The following is a 23,601-nucleotide window of genomic DNA, read 5'->3' as shown; positions in this document are numbered from 1 at the left end:
TTTGTTGCAACAAAGTTTACGATTCAATCATAATACATAATTGTAATCAGTTCCTGACATGAACTACATAGCAAAATTAAAATCAACACATTGCAGTAACTTAATGCCAGGCGCCGTTGCACTATATTTATTGAACGTGAACATGGTACTTTTATAGTAGCGACATATAATCATTATTCTATTCAACGTCTCGTCGGATCATATCGCAACGATCATGCAATCAGTTCAAGTTACATGACCTCGTATAAAGTGATTATGGTTCAACTAAAAGTGAACGCACCCTTTTCGTCTGGTATGGTAATAAGTTTTATGTATAGAGATGGCAGATTAGCAAATAATAGTATTCAATAATTGAGTTATTATTGTACAGCCATTGTTAGTAGACAGGACTATGTGCTTGAGAAAATGTGTATGCCGATATATAGCTGCTTTTTGAAAGTTCAATGACTTAAATGGAATTGTCAATAACAAATTAAAATGTGCTCGGCCCGTTTGCTTGCGGATCTGCGCAAGGAGTTCATTCATAAAACATGCGCAGAACACTGCATTGCTACAAAATCAACTTCACTCTGTAATAGCTCTGGATAGGTATCGCGATATCATCTTTTCACCAATACTTTTGTTTCAACAACGGTGATGTATTATAGCGTGTCGTGAACCTATTTAGTGGACAATAATGTGAAAATGTTCAGGTGATTTTTATGTTTCTCAAGAGACTTTCAAGTGTATGATTCAACTGAAAATTTATTGAAGAAAAGTGTAAGTGATTTAACGTTTTTTGTAACAGTGTAATTTATTTTCGTGTTAATTGTATCATAATCTTCTCAGTTTTGTACTGGTTCACTTTTTACTTGTATACTTTAGGAGTAGAAGTGGAATATTTATCCATCGTTATACAGTGATTTGCAAAAAAGGTGCGCGAATATTTTCTTTTGTGCTCACATGTACTTGCTGTTATAACTCGACGAAATAGATAAATTGATAAAGTTTAATACATATAGATTTAATTTTATTGAACGCATGTTAAAAAAACGTCTGAATGAGCTCTTAATTTTTTAATTGTCAAATCGACCGGGTGATTTTGACACATTTCAGAATTGATTTGTTGTGACTTATAAAATTCTTTACGATAATAAAAGCACAGTTTATTTTTATTTAGGCAGTACTAATGGAATTATTGAATGGATGGAATAATCAATATATCAAATACAATTTTAGGAAGTTCGTCTGTAACTTTATTTAGATATCTTTAAATCTTATAGAGTCACAAGTAAGGTTTATTTACTTTGATTGCACAATCACCAGAAATTCTTGGGAACTATAATTTACATTAATTCGAAGTTTGTAAGCGTAGGAAGTGAATATAATTCCTTACAGATGGAATTAAAGTTCTTCGATTTACTTTTATTTAAAGACCGTCATCAACTAAAATGCCGACGGCGAAAAAGCGTCAAAAACGTTTAATAAATAATTAATTTTATAAATTTTATGTGTATTCATGAATTATTAAGTATTTTAGACCAGGATTTTATTTACTACTAGCTGACCCGGCAAACGTTGTGTTGCCATATAAATAAAAATGTTAAGGGTGAACAACCCTTATCACTTAGGGGGATGAAAAATAGATGTTGGCCGATTCTCATAGATACCGGATAAGCACAAAAAATTTCATCAAAATCAGTCAAGCCGTTTCGGAGGAGTATGGCAATGAAAACTATGACACGAGAATTTTATATATTAGATAATTAAATCAGTGTTTTCATTGTTCTGGAAAGCCTAATTTATTATTATTTATTTTGTATCTATTTTTAGTGGAACTTACAAGTTATTTAACAATTTGATTTTTAGTTTTATATGACACCATGGTATGACATTAGAAATTCCTTACAAATGATACTCATCTCTGTTAAGGGTGATCACCCTTATAATAATTATTTACTTGTAATTAAACCCTTGGGGTTTAATTACAAGTGGTTGAACTTAATATCATAACAAATATTTATTTGAAAGATGGTAGAAACATGGTTCAATCAGAGAGGTAGCACAGCTACCTTTATATCTAGCATAAAGCATTTCTTGTGTTTTGGTGGAATAGTTTGGATGCCGACTAACTTACACGTGAGACATCCTCCTTAGTCCTCAAGAATGGCAACAGCTCAATTTTTTTATACCGATCTGGATAAAGCTTGAAATAAAATATCTACATATCTACATACAAATGTTCATAGGAACATCATAATGTTATGAATCATGTCATAGTCATCAGGCTACCATAAATTGTTTGGAATTAAGTTGTTTTCCACCATAACAACTTCTGCTTAAAAGAATTGTGTTCTAGTTTGAAGGAAGTTATATGGTAGTGGCTACATACAATCAGGTTAAACATGGTAGTACACAGAAGGTTTCACTAATACAGTATTACCGTTATACCAAACACAGCATTATGCGCTGCTGTTCTGGTTTGAATGGGGATGGTATGGGCGACAAACTTTTCGGAGGCGTTCCAGCTTAGACCTCAGGGATAACCTCGCATCTGTGACTGACCTCAAATGGCAATCTGATCTTAGATTGCCATTTGAGATAGCCATCTGAGATTGATTGTAGATGTCCATGGGCGGCAGAAGCTACTTAACATCAGGTGGACTGCATGCTCATCTGCTACTTCCATATTGTATACAAAAAATGTGGATTGTATCTCGTTTCCTACTTGTATTTAGTAAGAAAACATAGACATTTGTAAGCATTGTTGTACACAGGAAGTTGTCATTCAAGAATCATCTGAAGCATACCTATAATGGGTGTCAAACTACTTAAGGCTGGTTGAATGCTGATCTGACGAGTCATGACCTTATCGCTATTTAACCTACTTCAATCAACATGCCATGAAACTAAATTCACATTCATTTATGAGCTATGGATAGATATATATTATGAAACTGTAAGGATATATTGTATAGGTATAGGACAATTGTATATATGATAGGATAGATAGGTTATAGGTACCTACTGGTTAAATTCTAAAATAATATTTTAATGAATAGCATAATATGCAAATTAGTCCATTATATTTATGTGTTTTAAAATTTCTTAGCATTTACTTAAAACTGACTGATCAGGTACTTTGAGTTGATGAAATATTTTAAAAGGACTTAAAATTATGATTTTATATAATCATTCAATATTTCCTATAATTTATTGGAATGATGGGGAATATAACAACCTGAAGGTTATACTTATAATACTTAAAATATCGTGTCATACATTTCCAGTGGAGATACTTTCTATGAATCTGTAGTCATCCATCCATCATCCATCTATTCATCATTCAGAAGTATAGACATGTATAGAATAGAATATGTACTTGAAACAGTTTACAGATTCGTTGCAATTTCAAAGGAATAATGGTCTACTCATATGTGAGTGGTAGCCATACTTTTCCACCCAAAATAAGAACTGCTTCACAATAGAAATATGTGGTATGGTGGTAGTGCCCCAGTATGACCTTGTCTGCTACTCCTATATTATAAAAAAAAATATTATAATATTGGTTCTATCACCTTCCTAACGCAGTTTCACGCTTTTGCCTAAATCTACAAGCATGCAGTCCATCTGACGGCAAGTGGCCACCCATGGACGTCTATAATCAACCCCAGATTGGATTAGATATAGGAGTAGCAGACGAGCATGCAGTCCACCTGATGGTAAGTGGCTACTGCCGCCCATGGACATCTGTAATCAACCCTAGATAGGATTAGATATTTCTACCTGAGGTCGGCCACAGATGCGCCGCTCCCCTGAGGACTAACTCTAACTAAGGCTAACTGTCTCCCTTACCACACCCTTCAAACCGGAACACAGCAGCACCTAACACTACTGTTATTAGGTAGAAATAGGTGTGGTGATGGTGCCGCCGGAGTCGAACCACAAAGGGTTGTACCACCTTCAATACCTTCAATTTCGTGTCTAGACAATGGACAACGAGCAACCACACCAGGAGTTGGTGAAGTGCGTGGTGGTGGGGGACACAGCGGTCGGGAAGACACGGTTGATATGCGCTCGCGCGTGCAACAAGCACGTGTCGCTCTCGCAGCTGATGACCACGCACGTGCCCACCGTGTGGGCGATAGATCAATACCGGATTTATAAGGACGTAAGTGGTTCTAACGTGGATTGATTAGATATTAAGATAAATTGTAGTAATAAACATGTAATAAACAGGTGTAATCGTAGCAAAGCAGTGATAGCCTAGTGGTTAAGAAACTCGGCCTCTCGATCGAAGGGTCCGGTTCAAATCCCAGGCACGCACCTCTGATTTTTAAAGTTATGTGCGTATTAGAAATTAATTATCACTTGCTAAACGGTGAAGGAAAACATCGTGAGGAAACCTGCATACCTGAGAGATTTATAAAAAAAGAAAAATCTCAAAGGTATGTGAAGTCTACCAATACGCACTTGGCCAGCGCGGTGGACTATGGCCTAATCCTTCTCATTATGAGAAGAGACCCGTGCCCAGCAGTAATGGGTTGTTGATGATGAATCGTAGCATAAGATTTTGGTCACAGGTTAAATTTGGTTAAATTAGACCACTTTCTAATTTTAGTATTTATTGTAAAGTCCGGCAATTCTTCACGGAAAAATCTGACCAAGTGCGAGTCGGACTGGACGGAACCAAAACCGGAACCGCCCCTGGTAATAGCTTGGATATGGAGAGGAACAGTGTCACGACTTATTAGGAATTGATAATCAGATTTTGTAAAATACTAAAATGATGCTTACATTAATTGTAGCGTCACTTGCGCTGCTTCTACGTAGCGAAATACCTTTCGAAATGGTGGTTGATTTTTGGCGATCAAAAAGAGTTGTAAGGAAATAGCAATACATATTCGATGTGAATCTTAAATAAAAGCAGCGATAATATAGTGATTAGAAATTCGAGCTCCCAGGCGGGACGTCCAAGGTTCGAATCCCTTATGATTTTTAAAAGTTCTCTATTGATTCAAAAGTTATTTATACGTACTGTAATAGTGAAGGAAAACGCCGTGAAGAAACTAATGTGCTAAAGTAAAATAAGGAATATTCAAGGGAGTGTGTTTTTAGTGTTCCGTACGAAAAATCATAAAACGGAACCCTTATTGTGTCTTTGTGTGAATGTAGAAAGAGTCTATTATACATATAGAATCATAATGCAAGTAATATGTTCACAGGTTCTAGAAAGATCATGGGAGGTAGTGGACGGTGTTAACGTGTCCCTTCGACTGTGGGACACGTTTGGTGATCACGAGAAGGACAGGAGATTTGCATACGGGAGGCAAGTATTCATTGTTTTCTTCACTATCAAAATGTGATATCAAGTGACACTTTAAACGGTTCAAGTTATACCTCGGTGGTAGGAAGCCTTTGAGACTGTCTTCAGGTAGGCTTGAATCCTAACTAACACGCACTCAAACTTAGTCCTCAAAAATTTTAAGCGTTTCTGACAGACTTCGGATAGCATTTCAATCATATTTGCGGTTTAGTTCAAATTATCAAAAGTTAAATAAATAAAAGTGGGTGAATAGAATTAAGATTGATTATTGATATGGGACTTTAGTTGATTTAGGATGATTTCTTTATTCATAATATACTACCCACAAAATGATTATGAATATACATAATGCTTATGAATATACTCAAATCCTGACGTAGATATTGAATCTGGAGGCACGACAGTGCCTCCGCCAAGTCGAGCCAAACAAAAACGGCACGGCCATACCATTCTTTTCTCGAAGCAATTCGGCCCATTTTTGACCCCCTGTAACTTCGTTGTATATGAAGCTTGAAGCCTGAATTTTCAGGTTTTTTTCTTTATATATCTTTTTGGCTGGGGACCGAGCCCGGAACTTTGTGTGTTAAAACAGTATGGTGAATTGGTGACGGTTGGGGGAATTAATGAACGTTATTTATTTCCAATATATTTCGTTATACTTTTCGTGTATATTATCTACACTAATATTATAAAGAGGAAAACTTTGTTTGTTTGTTTGATTGTAATGAATAGGCTCAAAAACTACTGGACCGATTCTAAAAATTCTTTCACCATTCGAAAGCTACATTATCCACTAGTAACATAGGCTATATTTTATATGAAATATATTTGATAAATAGATTTTGAGGCGGTACAAAGTTTGCCGGGTCAGCTAGTATGGGTATAAATACAGATATTGATAAGCATGTTAGTGCTAAAAGTTAAGTATAAACTTATACAGTGGTCGGTAATAGGATATACATAATACTAGTACATATGTATGCACGTGTGTCAACTACTTCTTGTATAATCGGATACGTAAGCCAATATGTGGTGATCGTAATAATCTGACAGTTGAGATTGACTTGCGCTTGCTATGAGCAAAGGGTCGATTTCGCTTATAAACGTATAAGCGGAAATTTAAAATGGCGCCTGAATGCACCGCGAAGATCCTCGCGACTTATATTGATATCCGATCTACAAATGTAAGCAATATCGGGTGTGACTGGGGTGACGGATTTAAAGCCTGCTTCTGTATTTCGGAGGATACTTTAAGCTATCGGTCTCGTTTGTTATCATTGGATAGCAATAGTTAATTTTGGTTGAAAAAAAAACACCAACAACAACAAGCACCGTAGTGTATCCAGCGTAGCGTACTTCTCACTTGAACAAAAACTTCCCAAGCAACGAAATTGCAGGGTTTTAAGCCAGAGATGGGCCCGCTTGTGGGCAGGCGCCGTCGGGACCGCAGATGAATGCTTTTAGCGTACCCGCAGTCCCGTCAATGGGCGTAGAGAGGAACACCGTGGAGTTTTAGCCGGTAGGAGTCCGGCATATCCTCTTCGCTGCCCCCGCGGCTGAGAGGAACCCATGATGGGTTTCCCCACGAAAAAAAAAGGCCAAAGCAAACACGATTGGTGAACTTATTGTTGGGTTATGTAGCCTGATACAGACAAACCCCGTGGTACCTCATCTATACGCCGACTGGCTGCTTCCTACCTTTGATAGAATGATAGCTAAGCTGAACATCTGTGTCTAACGCCCGTTGTTAATAATCAATCTATGTAATGTTTTGCCAACCAAGATCGAAACGTGACAATTTCTTCATTCTAGTCAAATTTCGATATTCGATAGGTAACAGCTAGATATATTAATTATTAATAACGGGAGTAAACAAGATATTCTTTTCAGGTCGGACGTGGTGTTGCTATGCTTCTCTATAACCAATCCTATATCGTTGAGAAATTGCGGTGCTATGTGGTATCCGGAAATAAGGTTCGTGTTCTTTGATTTTATTACTTTATTTAAATTTTAAATTGAATATTTTATTTTTGAAATGTTAACAGTGGATGCAGTAAAATTTTGTACCAGTCAATCGACCTTATATTATGGTGAAATTAGGATCACGTAGAGCCCTTCGTGATTCTATTGCAATGGCTCTGCGTGCGTTGTGGTAAGCGCTGCTGTATTCTCGTTGGAAGAATGTAAAAAAGAACCGATATTTAAACGACTTCTTGTTACCTAATCTTTAGAAGTCGCAAGGTATCTTGCAAAATCAAAATGCAAGTATAACTTTCTTACTAAGGACTTCGAATCTATATCTATATATGCTTTACATATTTTAAACTAGAACACATTATCTCAACACACTATAATATTTTGAAGGTGGTAGAACCCTTTGTGGTTCGACTCCGGCGGCACCACCGCCACACCTATACCTACCTAATAACAGCAGTGTTAGGCGCTGCTGTGTTCCGGTTTGAAGGGTGTTGTAACGGAGACAGACTTTCTTTCTTTCTTTTTATATAAAATTCACAAATAGTGGTGTTGGTGTTAAACAAAAACTATAAAATCGTCTAGAAAATAACTGAAACCTTTATTCCCCCAGGCGATTTTGTCCAAATACTCCAGTTCTGCTCGTGGGGTGTAAGAACGACCTTCGCTACATGTACAGGGATGAAACCTACTTGAACTACTGCAAAGATCGCAGCCCTTTCATCAGGTGAGCTAAATATTCACTAAATACAACCCTTAATTATATTTTGTTTATGTTTTCTGAGTATTAAAAAAGAAATAGGCAGTGATTTGTAATTCTCTCAATCTTGGGATTCAAGGTTTAAATACCAATTGTTTGAAGGTTCGTATTGGAAATTATTGTGATGAAAATATCGTGAGGAAACGAACACATCTGAATTCTTTAATAAAAGTTCTCAGAGAAGTGTGAAGTATACCAATTTGCATTGCGATAGACCAGCGCAGTGTCCAACAGTGGAATGATAATGGGTTGACGTTTCTTCGAAATAAAAACGTCACACTTAAAAAGTTATGCTTACTGTAAATCAATATTACTTAAATATACATGTCGTAGTAGTTCCTTATAAAATATATGAGCATTAAGAAAAGATATTTCACCATTTATTTCCCAAGCAGTCTTATTAAAGGCTTAATATTAAAATATATTCATACTCACATTCTTATTCACATCCATGTTTATATTTATGTTCACATTCCCATTCATATTCGTATAACGTAAATATTACAACGACGAGCCTGCGTTGCGTTGTTGTTCACGTTAATTATACAACGCCATCTATCAAGCTTACAGAGAATATCGGTAAACTGAAATTCTTTACTTCACATGAAGTTTTCATGCAACGTTATAAAACATATTTTTTTCTTTAAATTGCAATCCTCCTCCTCCTTGCATCGTTCTCCTCAGTGCTGAGGGTCGTGGTCTCTCTTAGTCATCTTTCTCTTAATGATCTTCTCCTAGCAATGTGGCCGAAAATTCAAAAATTCTGCGGAGGCAGATGGTTGACAGTCGACATGTGATTCCAAGTTCTTGTAGGATAGAAGCGTTGGTTCTGTGAGCTGTCCAGGATATTCGCAGCATTTTCCTCCAGCACCACATCTCGAAGGCATCAATCCGCATGCGTTCGGCTTTTTTAAGTGTCCACGTTTCCGAACCATAAAGGAAGATTTAGAAAACCAATGTTGTCAACACTTTGCGTTTAGTTTTCACACTGATGTTCCTGTCGATCCATATTTTGTTAACTTTTGTCATAGCATTTTTGCTATGCCAATTCGACGTCGAACGTCGAGTTCACAAGGACCGTCATTTGTTATATTGGACCCCAGGTAGACAAAGTTGTCAACTTGATCAATTTTTATAGCTCCTGTGAGTTCCAATTTATGTGTGCGATCAACTACCATTATTTTTGTTTTAGCCATATTTATTGATAACCCAAACTCCTTACTAACACTTTCCATTTTATCCAGGAGAGCTATCATTTCTTTTTTCTTTAAATTGCAATAAATACCGATTTAAATGAAAAAAAATGTTTATTTTTTATTATGATTTTATGTTTGATTGTTTATGAACCGATTATGAATCATCATAAAATAGTACAAAAACATAAAATAGTATTTTAATAAAGACTACATGTTAAGTCAAGATATGGAGTATGAATATATTGTCAATCCATTAAATTTAGTAGTTTTGTTATAATGCGATTTCAAATACACAGAAAAAAATTTTAATTATGATAGAATTTGATATTATTCGATATACAGTACGATGTACACAAACATTACATTGTTATAAATAGGTAATATAATAGATAATTTGATATCTTTGTCCCAGCGGATAATTATGTTTTACGCAAAAGTTACGGATTTGAGTTCATTCACCTCGCAATATAGAAAAAAACGAGCAGTATAACACAGCCCTCACACGCCATGTGAACACACCCTTTAAGATGACATAAGCACAGACTAAACACCACTCACGCCTATTAAGAACGCAACGAACTGAAAATGACAAACAGAAACACGCTATTTTCGCCTTAATTGCTTTATGCATACCGCTTAAATTCCTATCACAAAATCATAAATCATCTACTTAATAAATTCTAGGAACTTTGTGTCGTTTTACATAGAGTCAGAGGCGTTTTTTGTGAAGCAATTTTCTAAAAGATGTCCCCATTTGATTCATGTGATACGCCTGACGTTTACGTAAGAATAAGTGCTATCGACGGCTTATGATATAAGCGGTTGATAACGCTTGCTTATATAAGTCATTTTTTGTCGTTTTCATGCTAAAACATAAATGATAGCTTTGTGGCATTTGGGTCTCTCGTTGAGTCGTATCCTAAGAAATCTGATTTAGATGTTATGTGAATTTTAAAAATTAACTATAATATGCTTCAACTGCAGAAAAAAATCGTGAACCACCTACATATTTCAGAATTTTATAAAAAGTTCTCAAAAAGTGGGTGATGTTTAATAATCCATAGTTGGATTTCATGGATTTGTTGCCCCATATTAAGCAATATCATCAATATTATTATAAGGTTGATGATGATGATAATTATTTTCTGTTTATATAAGATCTATTGCTATCGACTGTTTATGATATAAGCTTACATAAGTCATTTTATGTCCAATGATATAGGCTTATGGTAGTTGAGTTGGTATGTGCGGTAATAGTCTACGTAACATTATCTGCTTGTAAAGTTTGTTTTCATAAGTATACAGATACACCTATTTCTGTTACAAAGAACAAGTGCAAAGCTATAGTATTTTACTGAAGTTATTTTCTAAAGTAAGGGAAATTAGACACGAATAAGATAGATAGATAAGATTATACGAAGAATTTGTACTTAGTTAGACCTCGAAGTTTACCTGAAAATAGTTAAACTAGTAAATATGGTTCGACTGACGAGGTATCACCGTCACACCCATTTCTAGTTTAAAGCCGTTCTGCGTTTAGATGGATGGGTTTGGATGCCAGCTGACTTACATAAAGATTTTGGAGCGCCGTACTAATCATCAGGAGTAGCAACTCATCCGTGATTGGCTTCAGGTAGAACTCCTGTTGAAAATGGCCAGTGACCACTTAAACGCGTTAAACTGCTAGTCCGCTCTGAGTATAGAAATGAATCGCCTCGCCATAGCAAATTCTATGACTACACATGCTCGCAACAACTTCAGAGCAGACTAGCAGTGATAAGGATTAGGCCATAGTCTACTGCGCTGGCCAAGTGCGTATTGGTAAACTTCACATACTTTCAAGACCTGTATTTGACGTGACAACGTCTTATAATTCGATGGAGCCAGCTGCACGCACCAAAAACATGATTCATGCGGCGTTACCTCGCTCTGAGGCGTTCCATTTAAGGCTTGAAGTGCAAGCGAGAGCGCGGAACGAGCGACAAAGATGCACAAGGGGCCTCCGTGTATTTACTTCCTTCTCTATATCTATACAAAATATCTATTAAACAAATAAAAGTAAATTTTTCTTTTGAAAAATTCAACCATTCCATCAGTATTTTCTTATGACGTTGTCACGTTCAACTGTCGTCAGTAAACCGACTTTACATACAACCGATTTTTTTTAATATCTCTAAGGTATGTTGGTTTCTTCACGACGTTTTTCTTAAGAGTTAAAGCAATTGATGATTAATTTCTAAAACGCACGGCATAACTTGATTTCTGGGAATTTTTACGCAGACTGTTGGAGGATGGTAGAATCTTTCGTGGTTTCATTTCATTTATACCACCTTATTTATTTTTCGTTTACTCACCGCACCGTACAAATTGCGAATGAATGAATAATGTAGGATACACTAAACTTACTAAGAGATGTACTTACGTGATGCATTCTTACTCTTCAGGAGATAACGCTACTGTGACCGAAGCTCGGCTGTGTCTGCAACATTTTTGTATATCTCCCATGGATAACATGGGCAATCGATTACCTACTTTGAAAGTTAATTGTCTTTGTCGGTTAAAAACAAAATAGGTTCTATTGTTTCAAGATTTTTTTCTCAACTATGCTAAGGGGAAAGGGGGAACGGACCCGGACCATTAAGGTTCTAAGGCTTCTAAGGTTTAAGGTTTTCTTTTTATATGTACCTACTATTTTCATAGCACCCATAGGATGCTCTATATAGTGAACACTTCCCACCTTTTTTCGCAGAGCACCAAGAAAAAGCGACCTAGTAATGCCCGACCAGGGTCGTGCGTTGGCCCACGAGTTCGGCATATACTACTACGAAACGTCAGTGTTCACGTACTACGGTGTGAACGAGGTGTTCGAGAACGCTATACGTGCGGCGTTGATCGCGAGACGCCAACAGAGGTTCTGGATGACGAATCTGAAGAGGGTTCAGAGGCCGTTGTTGCAGGTGAGTGCCAGTTGTATCTCATGGTAACAAATAACCTTATAATAAATAATAACTAGCTGACCCGGCAAACGTTGTTGCCTTATAAATAAAAAAATGTTAAGGGACAACCCTTATCACTTAGGGATATAAAAAATAGATAGTAGCCGATTCTCAGACCTACTGAATATGCATATAAAATTTGGTGAAAATTGGTAAAGTCGTTTCGGAGGAGTACGGTAACTAACATTGTGACACGATAATTTTATATATAAGATAATAAATGTAAACAAAATGTGTCTTCAATTATTATTTGAAGGTAGTAGACCCCTCTGTGGTTTGACTCCGGCGGCATCACCGGGTAAACTCATCATTCCTGAAAGACTATTTTATATATTAAAGATCCAATAACAACTCCATTAACATTGAAATAATTACAATACTGAAATAATTATAAAATATTATAAAGTAGGTACATTGATAAATCTGAATTAATTAGTTCTAATATATTGCGTGATGGGCAATATGTGACACAAAAATATGACTTATTTTAGCAGTTTAAGCTTCTAATAGGCAAAATGTAGGTTGATTATAACGATGATTACCATGGGAACAATAGATATGATAAATATGATTATGATTATGTATCGGATGATGATGATACACGGTTTTGTCATGTCAGCTAAATGTGTGTAGGGGCAATAATTTTGAAATGTTCCAAGGCACCGTTCCGACCACCGAGACCCATGGAGCCGGAGGTGGTTGTGGTGGATAGTGTCTACTTGGAGAATATGACGACATTGTTACGTCAGCAGGTGAGTTATTGATTTTGTAATTAGCTGTACACGTAATAAGAATTTTTAGATTGCCTCAGTCACCACATTTTCCGTCAGTTATGAAGACTCTATCCAAATGCGTACCGAAGATTGAAATTTGATAGAAGAATTAATGTTTAAATGTAGATCTTTTGTAGGCAAAACTTTGGATGGATTGGTTATTAATAACGGGCGCAAGTGCCCAAAAGTAAATCACCTACCTAAGTAGACCGGGTTAAGAGGTGACCAGTTGGGTTTTCTAGGGAATTTATGAGGGATAAGTCAAGCCATAGACTTCCTGTTTGACTTAACTCGCCTCCCCATTACGTCTATGGTAAATAATAAAAGGCGTAAATAAATTAATTGCTTGAGCCATCTGGGTGACTAAATCCAGTTGATATGCTCCTTTACTAGTTCAGTGTGAAGGTGGTAGAAGCCTGTGTGGTTCGACTCCGGCGGTACCACTGCCACACCTATTTCTGCCTGATAACAGCAGTGTTAAGCGCTGCTGTGTTCTGGTTTGAAGGGTGTGGTTAGGGAGACATACTTTTCTGAGTAATGTTTCTGGTTCCAGCTTAGTTCTCGGGTGAAGCGGCTCATCTGTGGTCGAACTTAGGTCAGGAATATCTAATCCTATCTGGAGTTGATTACAGCATGGTCATCTGCTATTCCTATTGTTAGAAATATATTCAAATTATTTAATTATAGTATTATTTTCATTAATTAATATGTGTTATTTTCATAGTGTGTTATTTTTATAATTATAAGTGTCCATTTATATAGTCACTGGCTGGTACAATTGTATGAGATAGTTTAAAAATGAAGAAAAATAACGCTCTTGACGTTTCAGTTGTATATTGCGCGGGAATAATAAAAGTTGTAAATTGGACCAATGAATAGTTTTATTTTATTATGGTCCGCGCCAAACTGCTAGTTCGCTCTGAAGTTGTTGCGAGCTGTGTTGTCGTACAATTTGCTATGGCGACGCGACTCATTTCTATGTTCAGAGCGGACTAGCAGTTTTGCGCGGAGTATATTTCTTCCTCATTACTTTAGTTTCATAAAAGCTTCTTTTCCAGTACTTCTCGGACATGGTGATAATATGTGGTGCGAAGGGTTTTCCTGTCCATCGGTTCATGATGGCGGCGGCCTGTGAAGCATTCCACCGGCTTCTGACCACCGACTGTGTTAGCCTCTCCGCTGAACTGGCCAGGAGTTCCAGTGAGAGCAGCATGGTGAGTTACCTGAAGGTCCCTTAGGTTCCTCTCCGGAGCCACCACTGCTACACCTATTTCTGCGTCATAACAGCAGTGTTAAGCGCTGCTGTGTTCTGGTTTGAAGAGTGTGGTAAGGGAGACAGACTTTTCTGAGGCGTTCCAGCTTAGTCCTCAGGGGTAGCGACGCATCTGTGTCCGACCTCAGGTAGGAATGTCTAATCCTATCTGAGGTTGATTACAGATGTAGCCACTTACCATTAGGTGGACTGCATGCTCGTCTGCTACTCACATATTGTGAAAAAAAAATGTGTGGATAGTGTGAATTGTAAGATAGTTCTTTTTAATTTGGTGTTGAAGGTAAGCAGCATGGGCGAAGCAACAACGGGCGAATTCAACGAAGACACCGAGTACTTGATAAGACAAGACCAAGCCAAGCAAATGAGGTAGGCAGATGTTATCATATGTATCACAGTGATAGAACAACCACCACATCCAAGGTGGTAGAACTCTTTGTGGTACGACTCCGGCGGCACCACCGCCACACCCTTTTTTGCATAAAACTGCTGTGTTTTGGTATGAAGGGTGTGGGTGGGAGACATACTTTTCCGAGGCGTTCCAGCTTAGTCCTCAGGGGTAGCGGCGCATCTGTGGCCGACCTCAGGTAGGGATATCTAATTCTATCTGGGGTTGATTATAGATGTCCATGGGCGGCAGTAGCCACTTACCATCAGGTGGACTGCATGCTCGTCTGCTACTCCTACATTATAAGAAAAACTATCGTATCGTATTGTATTATATCGTGTCTTATAGCATCGTATCGTATGCTCATATAGTATCCATATTATTGTATCTTATGAAATGAAATGAAATAACTTTATTTGCTGCAATGTGGTTATAATTTTTTGTTGGTTACAATTTATAAAGATCAGAATCTCACATTTGCCATATTGTGACGTACAAATTGAATCAATTAAATTTTAATATAGAAGTATCTTATATACAATCCTATCGTATCGTATAATATCATATCATATATCTCCAGGGTATGGGACCAGATCAAGCGCCGCTCCTCCTGCCAGATCTTGCCGCTCAGTGATAGTTGCAAGAAACCACCGGACTTATACAGGGAGGTCAACCATCCGGCTATTAACTCTATTAGAGTTGTTAAGGTTTGTATCCATATACAGGGTGGATTATTTTGAGTTATTTTATTATGATTAAATTTTTGGGGTTGCTAGGTTCAAAATTGGAAATTGCCATAAATAAGAGTAAAGGTTTAACGTATTTAAATAATATAAATAATAGTAATTCTAAATAGGTTTTTGGGAACCCCTCACAAAACATATTTTAGTTGCCACTGCAATTACGAATAGTTTTTTCGTGAATATCTTTATGTACAAATATTAAATGTCATAAAAGTGTAAATGCTTCTCTGTAAAAATATGTTTTATATATTGTTATAAGAAATTAAAAAAAATAGTATCATTCATAAATATACCATAGATTTTTTTAAATTTAATCTTGAAATCTGAAAATTTGATCTTTTCAATTTAATTCTAATTAACCTACTTAGCACTTATTTGATTTAATTTGATTTTATATGATTTGATTTGACTCAACTTGACTTAATTTGATTCTAGAGCGACAATTACGATATTGCAAACGTAAATAATGATCTAAATTTGATCTGATCCGATTTAAGTCAGTTTTATTTAATTTAACATCATTTATGATATGATATGACACAACTGGATTAAAATTGATTTGATTTGATTCTAGTGCGACAAAATCCAGCACGCGACTTCTCAAACCCAGACAATAGTGACAATGAGCAAGCTTATCTCCCAAGCGGTGATGCAGGAGATCATCAACTTCATATACACCGGGGCGTTGGACAGCGGGGCTTTCAAACAACAGGTGGGTTTGGCCCTAGGACCTTCGGACCTTAGGGCCTCGGAGCTTTGGGCTTACGGCCTCGTAGGAAGGCAGTGTTTGGCTTCTTGTGTACCCTTTGGCTTTGTATCTGACTGTGTGTGCTGCTTATGTCTTATTAATTATTAGTTGTTCATTATTAATTATTAAAAGTTAAGCATTAAAAAAGTTTTGTATTAAAAGTTCATGATAAAGTTAGGTTGAAGTTGGTGAAGTTATAATTTATAATATTTATGTCGAAAACAAATACCAATATGTTAGAAAAGCATCTATTATAAATTAAATTCTCTAAATATACGGCTAATTAATTATTTTTGAAGAAATGGTAAATTAATTAACAATTATTATTTTAAAATCAATTTATACATAAATAAATTAATGATAATTTAATGAATGATTACAGTTCTCAATTATTATTAAAAAAAGAATTTGGCTGAGTTGTAATTTATAGGTATTGTATTAAAATGCAGTCAAATGTATTATCAATTAATAATTCCATTATCTGATTAATCGTAATGAATTATTTATTTTTTACTAAAAATGATGTAACGTAACTTATTTTAATACAATATCGCTTACGATTACAGTTGAATTAATTGATAATAAATACATTGTTCTATTATTAATAAATTGCATGTTTATTAAAGTTGACAAGAAATACAATACAGAAAGACATTTGCAGTGCATACAAATATAGCCTAAGCTTATATCACTTTCAAACGTATAATTAATAAAATACTATCTACTTTTGATTGTTGAATACCTAATTTTTATTGCAGCTTCGTATACAATAAACTAATTGTATTTGCGCTTAATTATTCCTATTTCTATATTAACCGATTTTTACTTTATATTATTCTTATTAGTCCTTCTATTTTATGTATAACTAAATTAATTATAATTATTAAATAAAAATATAATAATAAATTAATAATAATGTGTTCTGCAGTCCGCTGTTATCGGATTACTACTGGTAATTGTCATTATTAATAATTAACAAATAACGCATAAAATTCATAATTATTAATTTTCCATTATTATTATTATTTATTAATTATCTTTCAAACTATATGTGTCTAAATGTTGTGTGTAGACGAAAAATTGGACTTATTATTATTACTCGTAGTAATTTTATACATAATATAATATGAATCACGTAATTATTCTTTTACATCATAACACCCATTGCACATAGTAGAATTATTATATAATAATTATAATTATTAATAACTATTTATTTAAGTATTTCATCATCTTTCCAACACTTGCTTTTCATGAAAATGCTACACATTTTGTTCCTTGCCTTATGCATATATTAATCTTTTTTTAGAATTTGAAATAAAATGAATATGACCTTGACTTTAATAATAAATGAATTATTACTATTAAATATTTACTATACTGTTTTAAAATTATATCTCTAACAAAATGTTTTTTTTTAATTCCTCTGAAAATTGTATCTGTAAAATAAACGTGGACTGCTTCGAGCACAAAATAAGATGTTCTAAAATTTTATATTTTTCCATTAGAGTTACAATTTTCCACTTATATACTTTTGGCTTGCCACCCAAAGAGTTAATCCAATTTCGCTTAGTTCATAAAAGTCGCATAATAACTGCTTCATATACGAGTCATTTTACATATTGTAAAATATATAAGGTATTTGCTAATTATCACATCTGCGAAGCAACAGCCGACACTGCTGCTAAAAACAATAAAAAAATACCAAAAAGAAGTTAAGGTTATAACTAGTAAAATTAGATATTCGAAGTAATGCTGGTATATTCCAGTCTTCGGGATTTCGTGGTCTTAAAAGTCTTAAGAATGAGCATAGTAATACTATTACTACGCTCAAAAGAGTTCATTCACTTTTTTATTTTACCTACGTTTTATTATTTAAGTGACTCTCGTTAAATAATATGTGGAACTGTCATTTAAATTGTTGAAAATTTTACAAAATAAAAAAGGACTTTAGGCGAATTTAAAGGTTTACTTGTGTTCTATGATTCTGAGAGATTAACTTGTAGCTTGGAGATTAACTTCTGAGAAATATTAAATTGTTAATTTTTATGGTATATATGATGTTTGTCTGTAGATTTAGATAGCTTGAAACTAATAGATTAAAAAAAAAACTTCTTGGAGTAGATAATATAGTATTTTTGAAATCTAATTTAAATTGAGCTAGAATGAAATTTGTGATGATAAAAATAACTCAAAAAAAATCTTAAGAGATAAAATATGGCGTTATCCTAACTTTAAAACGTTTATAAATATAAACAGCTTGTATATTTAATGTTATGTTGTAACAGGAGATTCGCCAGGCGGCCGAGTTGCTCGGGTTCCACGAGTTGACTAAACTTAGTCAGTTCATACTGGACCAGCCTCTTCTGTTTGATAAGGGGTTCATGCTGAAACTACACACCGTGAGTATTTGTTATAACATAAACGTATATAAAACTATATATTATATGTAAAGCTAAGTCATATAATATATAATATTTAATTTGTGGGGTCGCAACTTGTTACTTGGCCGCTATTTTGAAAAAGGAGTGAAAATCGTTTTCACGCTCTATTCATCTTACAAAAAAATTGTAAGAAAAAATATGGCCGCAAATGGAATTATCTACAACTTTGATTCTATATGTTTTTGTTGTAACACAAACATTAACAAAATTAAAAGGCGAAATAGATCAGAATTTTCTGTAATAACTTTTTTATAGTCATATTACAGAACAATCACAGATCATCAGACTAAGCGATAACTTTTCTCAATACTCCCATAAATTTCTAGCCTCTCCCAATAAGACTTCGCGATATGTACGTGGAACGTAATCTGTTCGCCGACGTTACCTTCGATTTGGACGATGGTATCCACCTTGCGCACAGAGCTATGCTGATGGCTAGATGTGACCCTATGAAGGCCATGTTCCAAGGGCACTTTAGAGAAAGCACTTCGAGAGTGGTAAGTGTGATGTTACTTTTATTCTTCGACTTAAATTACAATATGAGTTCCAATTGAGTTGGATTTTGGTTATATGCCCATCTCTTTAGCCTATTTTTTTTCCTTTCCCTTCATAAGTGAAGATAATAATAGATAAGTGTCTAATTATCATTGCACTTTTTGTTTAGTTCTCTCTTATAGTATATGAATTCTATTTTTAAACCATTCCTTCTATTTTTTGTCTCTTCACATAAGTGAAAAGATATTCTAAATAATTATTGTTTTATTTCTCTTGTACTCTTCTCTTTACTTCTTCAAGAATATAATTCTAGGTTTACTAGTTAGAACTATGCAGTTTGCAGTAGCTATGCAGTTTTACATTTTTATATCAATTTTATATATATCTTTACAGATATCGTTCCCCGGTGTAAAGATGTATGCGTTCCACATTTTGCTCTGCTACATATACTCTGATATGGTCCCGTCGGTGGAACCGGCGCGTTGTTTGGAATTATTGGAGCTGGCTAATCGCCTCTGCATGAACCGTTTGGTCTCGTTGCTCGAGGCTAGAGTTATTGATCAGCTACAGCATCAAGACAGGTTAGAATCATCAATAGCAACAGAGTAAGCTATCATTAGTGTTAATTTTTCTCCATTTTTGACTAATAACGTTTTGTTTCAGAATGTGCGGTGAAGACGATCAGGTGGTTGAGATAGCGCTTTCTTTGTTGGAGCCTGTCAAGGTAAGATTAAGAATTCAGTGATATTTATTTTAGATTAAACGATATACCGTTATGTCTATAAATTATGTTTAATTTTGTTAGTATGTGCGTGTATTGAGCATGGAGGTGTGTAAGACGGATACAGGGTGATTTTTGATTTCCTGTCTTGAAAAATAAACCTAAAAAATCAAAATTTTTAAAATTTATCAAATTGTACCCGTAACTCCATTTACTATTTTTCGCTATTCAATATAATTTTGGATGTGGCTAGACAACTTGTAATTTTACCTAATGTATCGATCTCTTTTAATTAAAATGAAATAAAATGGTGTTCCTCCGTTCGTAGTTGCACAACGCCCACAACCTGGCGGACTGGTGCACGTGGCGGCTGTGCGGCGCGTACGACCGCGTGTGCCGCGCCAAGCACCTCTCCGCCGCCTCGCGCGACTACCTCTCCGACAACCGCTGGCCGCCCGTCTGGTGAGCACACACACAGACATACAGACAGACAGGTACACACACAGACGCACATGTATACGTACGGATACACATAACAGATATGGACGTCACCCGTTTGGTGAGCACAGACACACAGACAGACAGACAAGCACACACACAGAGAGACATGAGTACACACGGACACGCAGACACACAGACAGACAGACAGACAGACAAGCACACACACAGACGGACATGAGTACATGTGGACACACAGACAGCAGATATGGACGCCGTCCGTCTGGTGAGCACAGACACACAGACAGATTGACAGGCACGCACACAGCCGGACATGAGTATATGTGGACACACAGACAGCAGATATGGCAAACACGCAGCCAGACAAGGGGCACACTCACAGACACCATATATGTATATGTATATTGTACAAACACACGGCTAGATAGAGACACAGACTCACGTACGGACACACAGACAGGCAGGCACACTCGCAAACAGCAGACATAGATACATACGAATATATAGAAAAAGCTACACTCACAAAAAGTGAACATCGATACATATGGACACACAAACATACACAATCAGGCATATTCACCAACAAACACACAGCCAAGCATACTCACAGAAAGACAGAAAGCACACTTTCACACAAAAAACAAGCGTGCTCACTTTCCCGTACCCTCTATACGTACATTGTTTCTGATGTTTTAGGTATGTCAAAGAATATGACTACTACCAGAAGTGCCTGATGGAGCAGAATAAGGAGCAGAAGGATATCCGACCGACCACGTCTTTACAAGCCAACCAGCAGACTGGGTGTTTGTGCTTTACGAGTAAGTTCAATCAGATATATAAGACATTGTGTGTTTCCTAATCGAATCTGCTGGATTGAGGTGGAACAAGGGATTTATTATAGATTAAATTTTCTTACTAGTTTTCGAGAAAAAATACGAATTAGACTCAGTTCAAAATGTTGTGTTGCACGTGTGCGTGTCACCAGTTTATTTACTTTTTATACATTTCATATTTGTGTACTTTGTATTAAGTTGTACAGCACTTCATGTTATACAGCAGAATAACGATCCGATTGCCGGTTCGACAGCTTTCTTCTTCTACCTCTTTCACTCTTACAGGCAAGGTCCGTCGCGAGAGCGGGCCGGCGGACGCGAGCACGGCGCTGTGCCGCAGCGAGCCGCAGCCGCCGCCGCCGCCGCCGCTCTGACACATACCGTACTGGAGGTATGTTTTTTATAATATAGGAGTAGCAGACGAGCATGCAGTCCACTTGATGGTGAGTGGCCACTGCAGCCCATGGACATCTGTAATTAACCCCAGATAGAATTAGATATTCCTACCTGAGATCGGCCACAGATGCGCCGCTACCCCTGAGGACTAAGCTGGAACGCCTCGGTAAAGTATGTCTCTCTCACCACCCTTCAAACCAGAACACAGCAGCGTTTAACGATGTTGTTATGAGGCAGAAATAGGTGTGGTGGTGACGCCGGAGTCTAACCACAAAGGGTTTTAACACCGTCCCGCTCGCCGCTGCGGCCAAGGCGCGGCGCGAGAGCGGGGGGTAAGTATAATAATAATGTTCCAATTCTGTGAGGAGATCTTTAGCCAACAGCGAGACAATAATTGGTCGTTGGTAACTAGATGAAAGTTGCAAAGGATAATAAGTATACATGAAATTATTTTTCTCTAATTTAGAGATAAAAATGACATTGAAATTATGATTCATAGTCGGCTCGAAGAACCAAAAATAAGTTTGATATATATTTTAAATTATTACGTTGTGTCAATCCTTCACGCGCTGTTGTATTTTGTGTTAATATTCTTAGTGCGAATATATAAATATTAATAATAAATAAAAGAAATTTTTGAACGATATTATAGGAATTATTTATTTTTATTCTCCAGAACGCTGCGTTTCGCGGTGCTCCTGCCAGTATCCATGTGCTTCATGAGCACAATCCTCACGATACTGATATTATTCCACATTTACACCTAAACCAACTGTATTACGGCTAAATACAATTACTATTAATTATAATTACAGTACACTGCACCCAATAACGGACGTTACACTTTGACTGCTACATTATTAATTATATTATTATTCGTAATTACAATTATTAATAACACTTCGGTATTTAGCGTGTAATTGTAATTCTAGGATTTTTTCGTATTAATAAACTCAAATAAGCATTGGTTTTGGTTTATGTGCATATTATACATATAGTGCTAGTTTTATTGATTAATAATGAAATAGTTGTAATTATTTTTCTGTGAGTAGCTTGCACAAAGCTTGGATATATTGTGGAAATATTGATTATTATTTAGAATTACTAGTTGTATTAATTACCAATATTATGTATTAATTTAATATTTTATGGTTTAAAATTATAAATATTATTTCATTTTTACACGGTTATTCGAAGTAATTGATATATGCATATTTTCTCAAAATTAATAGTTAGATTTTTATTAATGAATGCAAGGAATTTGTAAGCTTTGATGGAATTGGTAATTTGGGATAAGTTTTGCATAGATTTATTGCGATGTAAAAAGCTATGGTTAGAGGGTGAAAATGTTGTGTAGGAAATACAAGGAATATAAGGATTCATTTATATCTGTAGACATAGAACGTATCAGATGCGTGCCGTGGCAGGTAAAATATTTTCTAATACAATGTGTATAGTCGCGGTAGAAGTTAATTGTTTATGTTCATACTGCCAAAGACATAGTATTGTATACAAAAATATGATTTTGTATGCTACGTTCCATGTCTGTCAGATATAAACTGAGCCTTAAAAGTGACGTCACAGGGGGTTAAAAGGTAAACAGATGAATTGCTTTACTTGGGGCTAAGTTCATTTTTTTTGCAAGTAAATCTTAATACAAGCGTTGCATCGAAGAACTATACAGAAGATTATAAGTACCATCTGGCTTATATAAGACGCTTCCCTTGGAAACTTCCAGAATGTAAAGACATTCTCATATAAACATGCAATGTTGTGTATAAATGTCAAGATAATCCATCGATTAATTTTCAAATTGAAGCTGAATTTTTACTACAATTTTCTTTCCATGACGTCACTTTATCTTACATCGTTAGTAGCGTAGCGAATGAACGATTTATTTGTTTAATTTGTAAAGATTTAGTTCATATTTTATTTCTTTGAAAATGTATGGTTTGCGTTTTAGTTTTAACGCCAAATAGTATTATACTTTCGTTTAAGTTATAGAATAAGGAACACTACGCGTGTAACATCTAAGAGATCAATTGTGATTCTTGTAATTTTAAGGTATTATATGGCTCATATTATAGTTGACTTATTTTT

General features: G+C 35.7%; 1 protein-coding gene across 1 annotated transcript; it reads left to right on the top strand.

Moving 5' to 3' along the window:
- The first annotated feature begins 342 nt into the window (after window positions 1-342).
- Window positions 343-22,842, top strand: RhoBTB (Rho-related BTB domain containing). The gene is made up of 19 exons (XM_073079352.1): window positions 343-759; window positions 3,968-4,150; window positions 5,205-5,308; window positions 7,196-7,279; window positions 7,893-8,006; window positions 11,985-12,192; window positions 12,891-12,983; window positions 14,063-14,218; window positions 14,558-14,643; window positions 15,243-15,369; window positions 15,980-16,117; window positions 18,442-18,555; window positions 18,924-19,094; window positions 19,486-19,673; window positions 19,756-19,816; window positions 20,142-20,275; window positions 20,969-21,090; window positions 21,391-21,496; window positions 22,178-22,842. Exons 2-18 carry the CDS (start codon window positions 3,971-3,973, stop codon window positions 21,477-21,479), a joined length of 2,169 nt encoding a protein of 722 aa, XP_072935453.1. The 5' UTR covers window positions 343-759; window positions 3,968-3,970; the 3' UTR covers window positions 21,480-21,496; window positions 22,178-22,842.
- Window positions 22,843-23,601: the final 759 nt, after the last annotated feature.

Source organism: Epargyreus clarus, unplaced genomic scaffold (assembly GCF_041222505.1).
Source record: "Epargyreus clarus isolate Ecla_fem2 unplaced genomic scaffold, WU_Ecla_fem_2.2 ptg000002l, whole genome shotgun sequence".
NCBI classification, from domain to species: Eukaryota; Metazoa; Arthropoda; class Insecta; order Lepidoptera; family Hesperiidae; genus Epargyreus; species Epargyreus clarus.
The sequence above is the reverse complement of the archived record's forward strand: the minus strand, read 5'-3'. Positions and strand labels throughout refer to the sequence as shown.

What these genes read in the sequence shown, in the direction of transcription:
- RhoBTB (XM_073079352.1), top strand. Translation starts at nt 3,971, where the DNA reads ATGGACAACGAGCAACCACACCAGGAGTTGGTGAAGTGCGTGGTGGTG. An exon ending in AATACCGGATTTATAAGGAC is followed by an intron (nt 4,151 to 5,204) that starts GTAAGTGGTTCT and finishes ATATGTTCACAG; the next exon opens with GTTCTAGAAAGATCATGGGA. An exon ending in TGGGTGTTTGTGCTTTACGA is followed by an intron (nt 21,091 to 21,390) that starts GTAAGTTCAATC and finishes TCACTCTTACAG; the next exon opens with GCAAGGTCCGTCGCGAGAGC.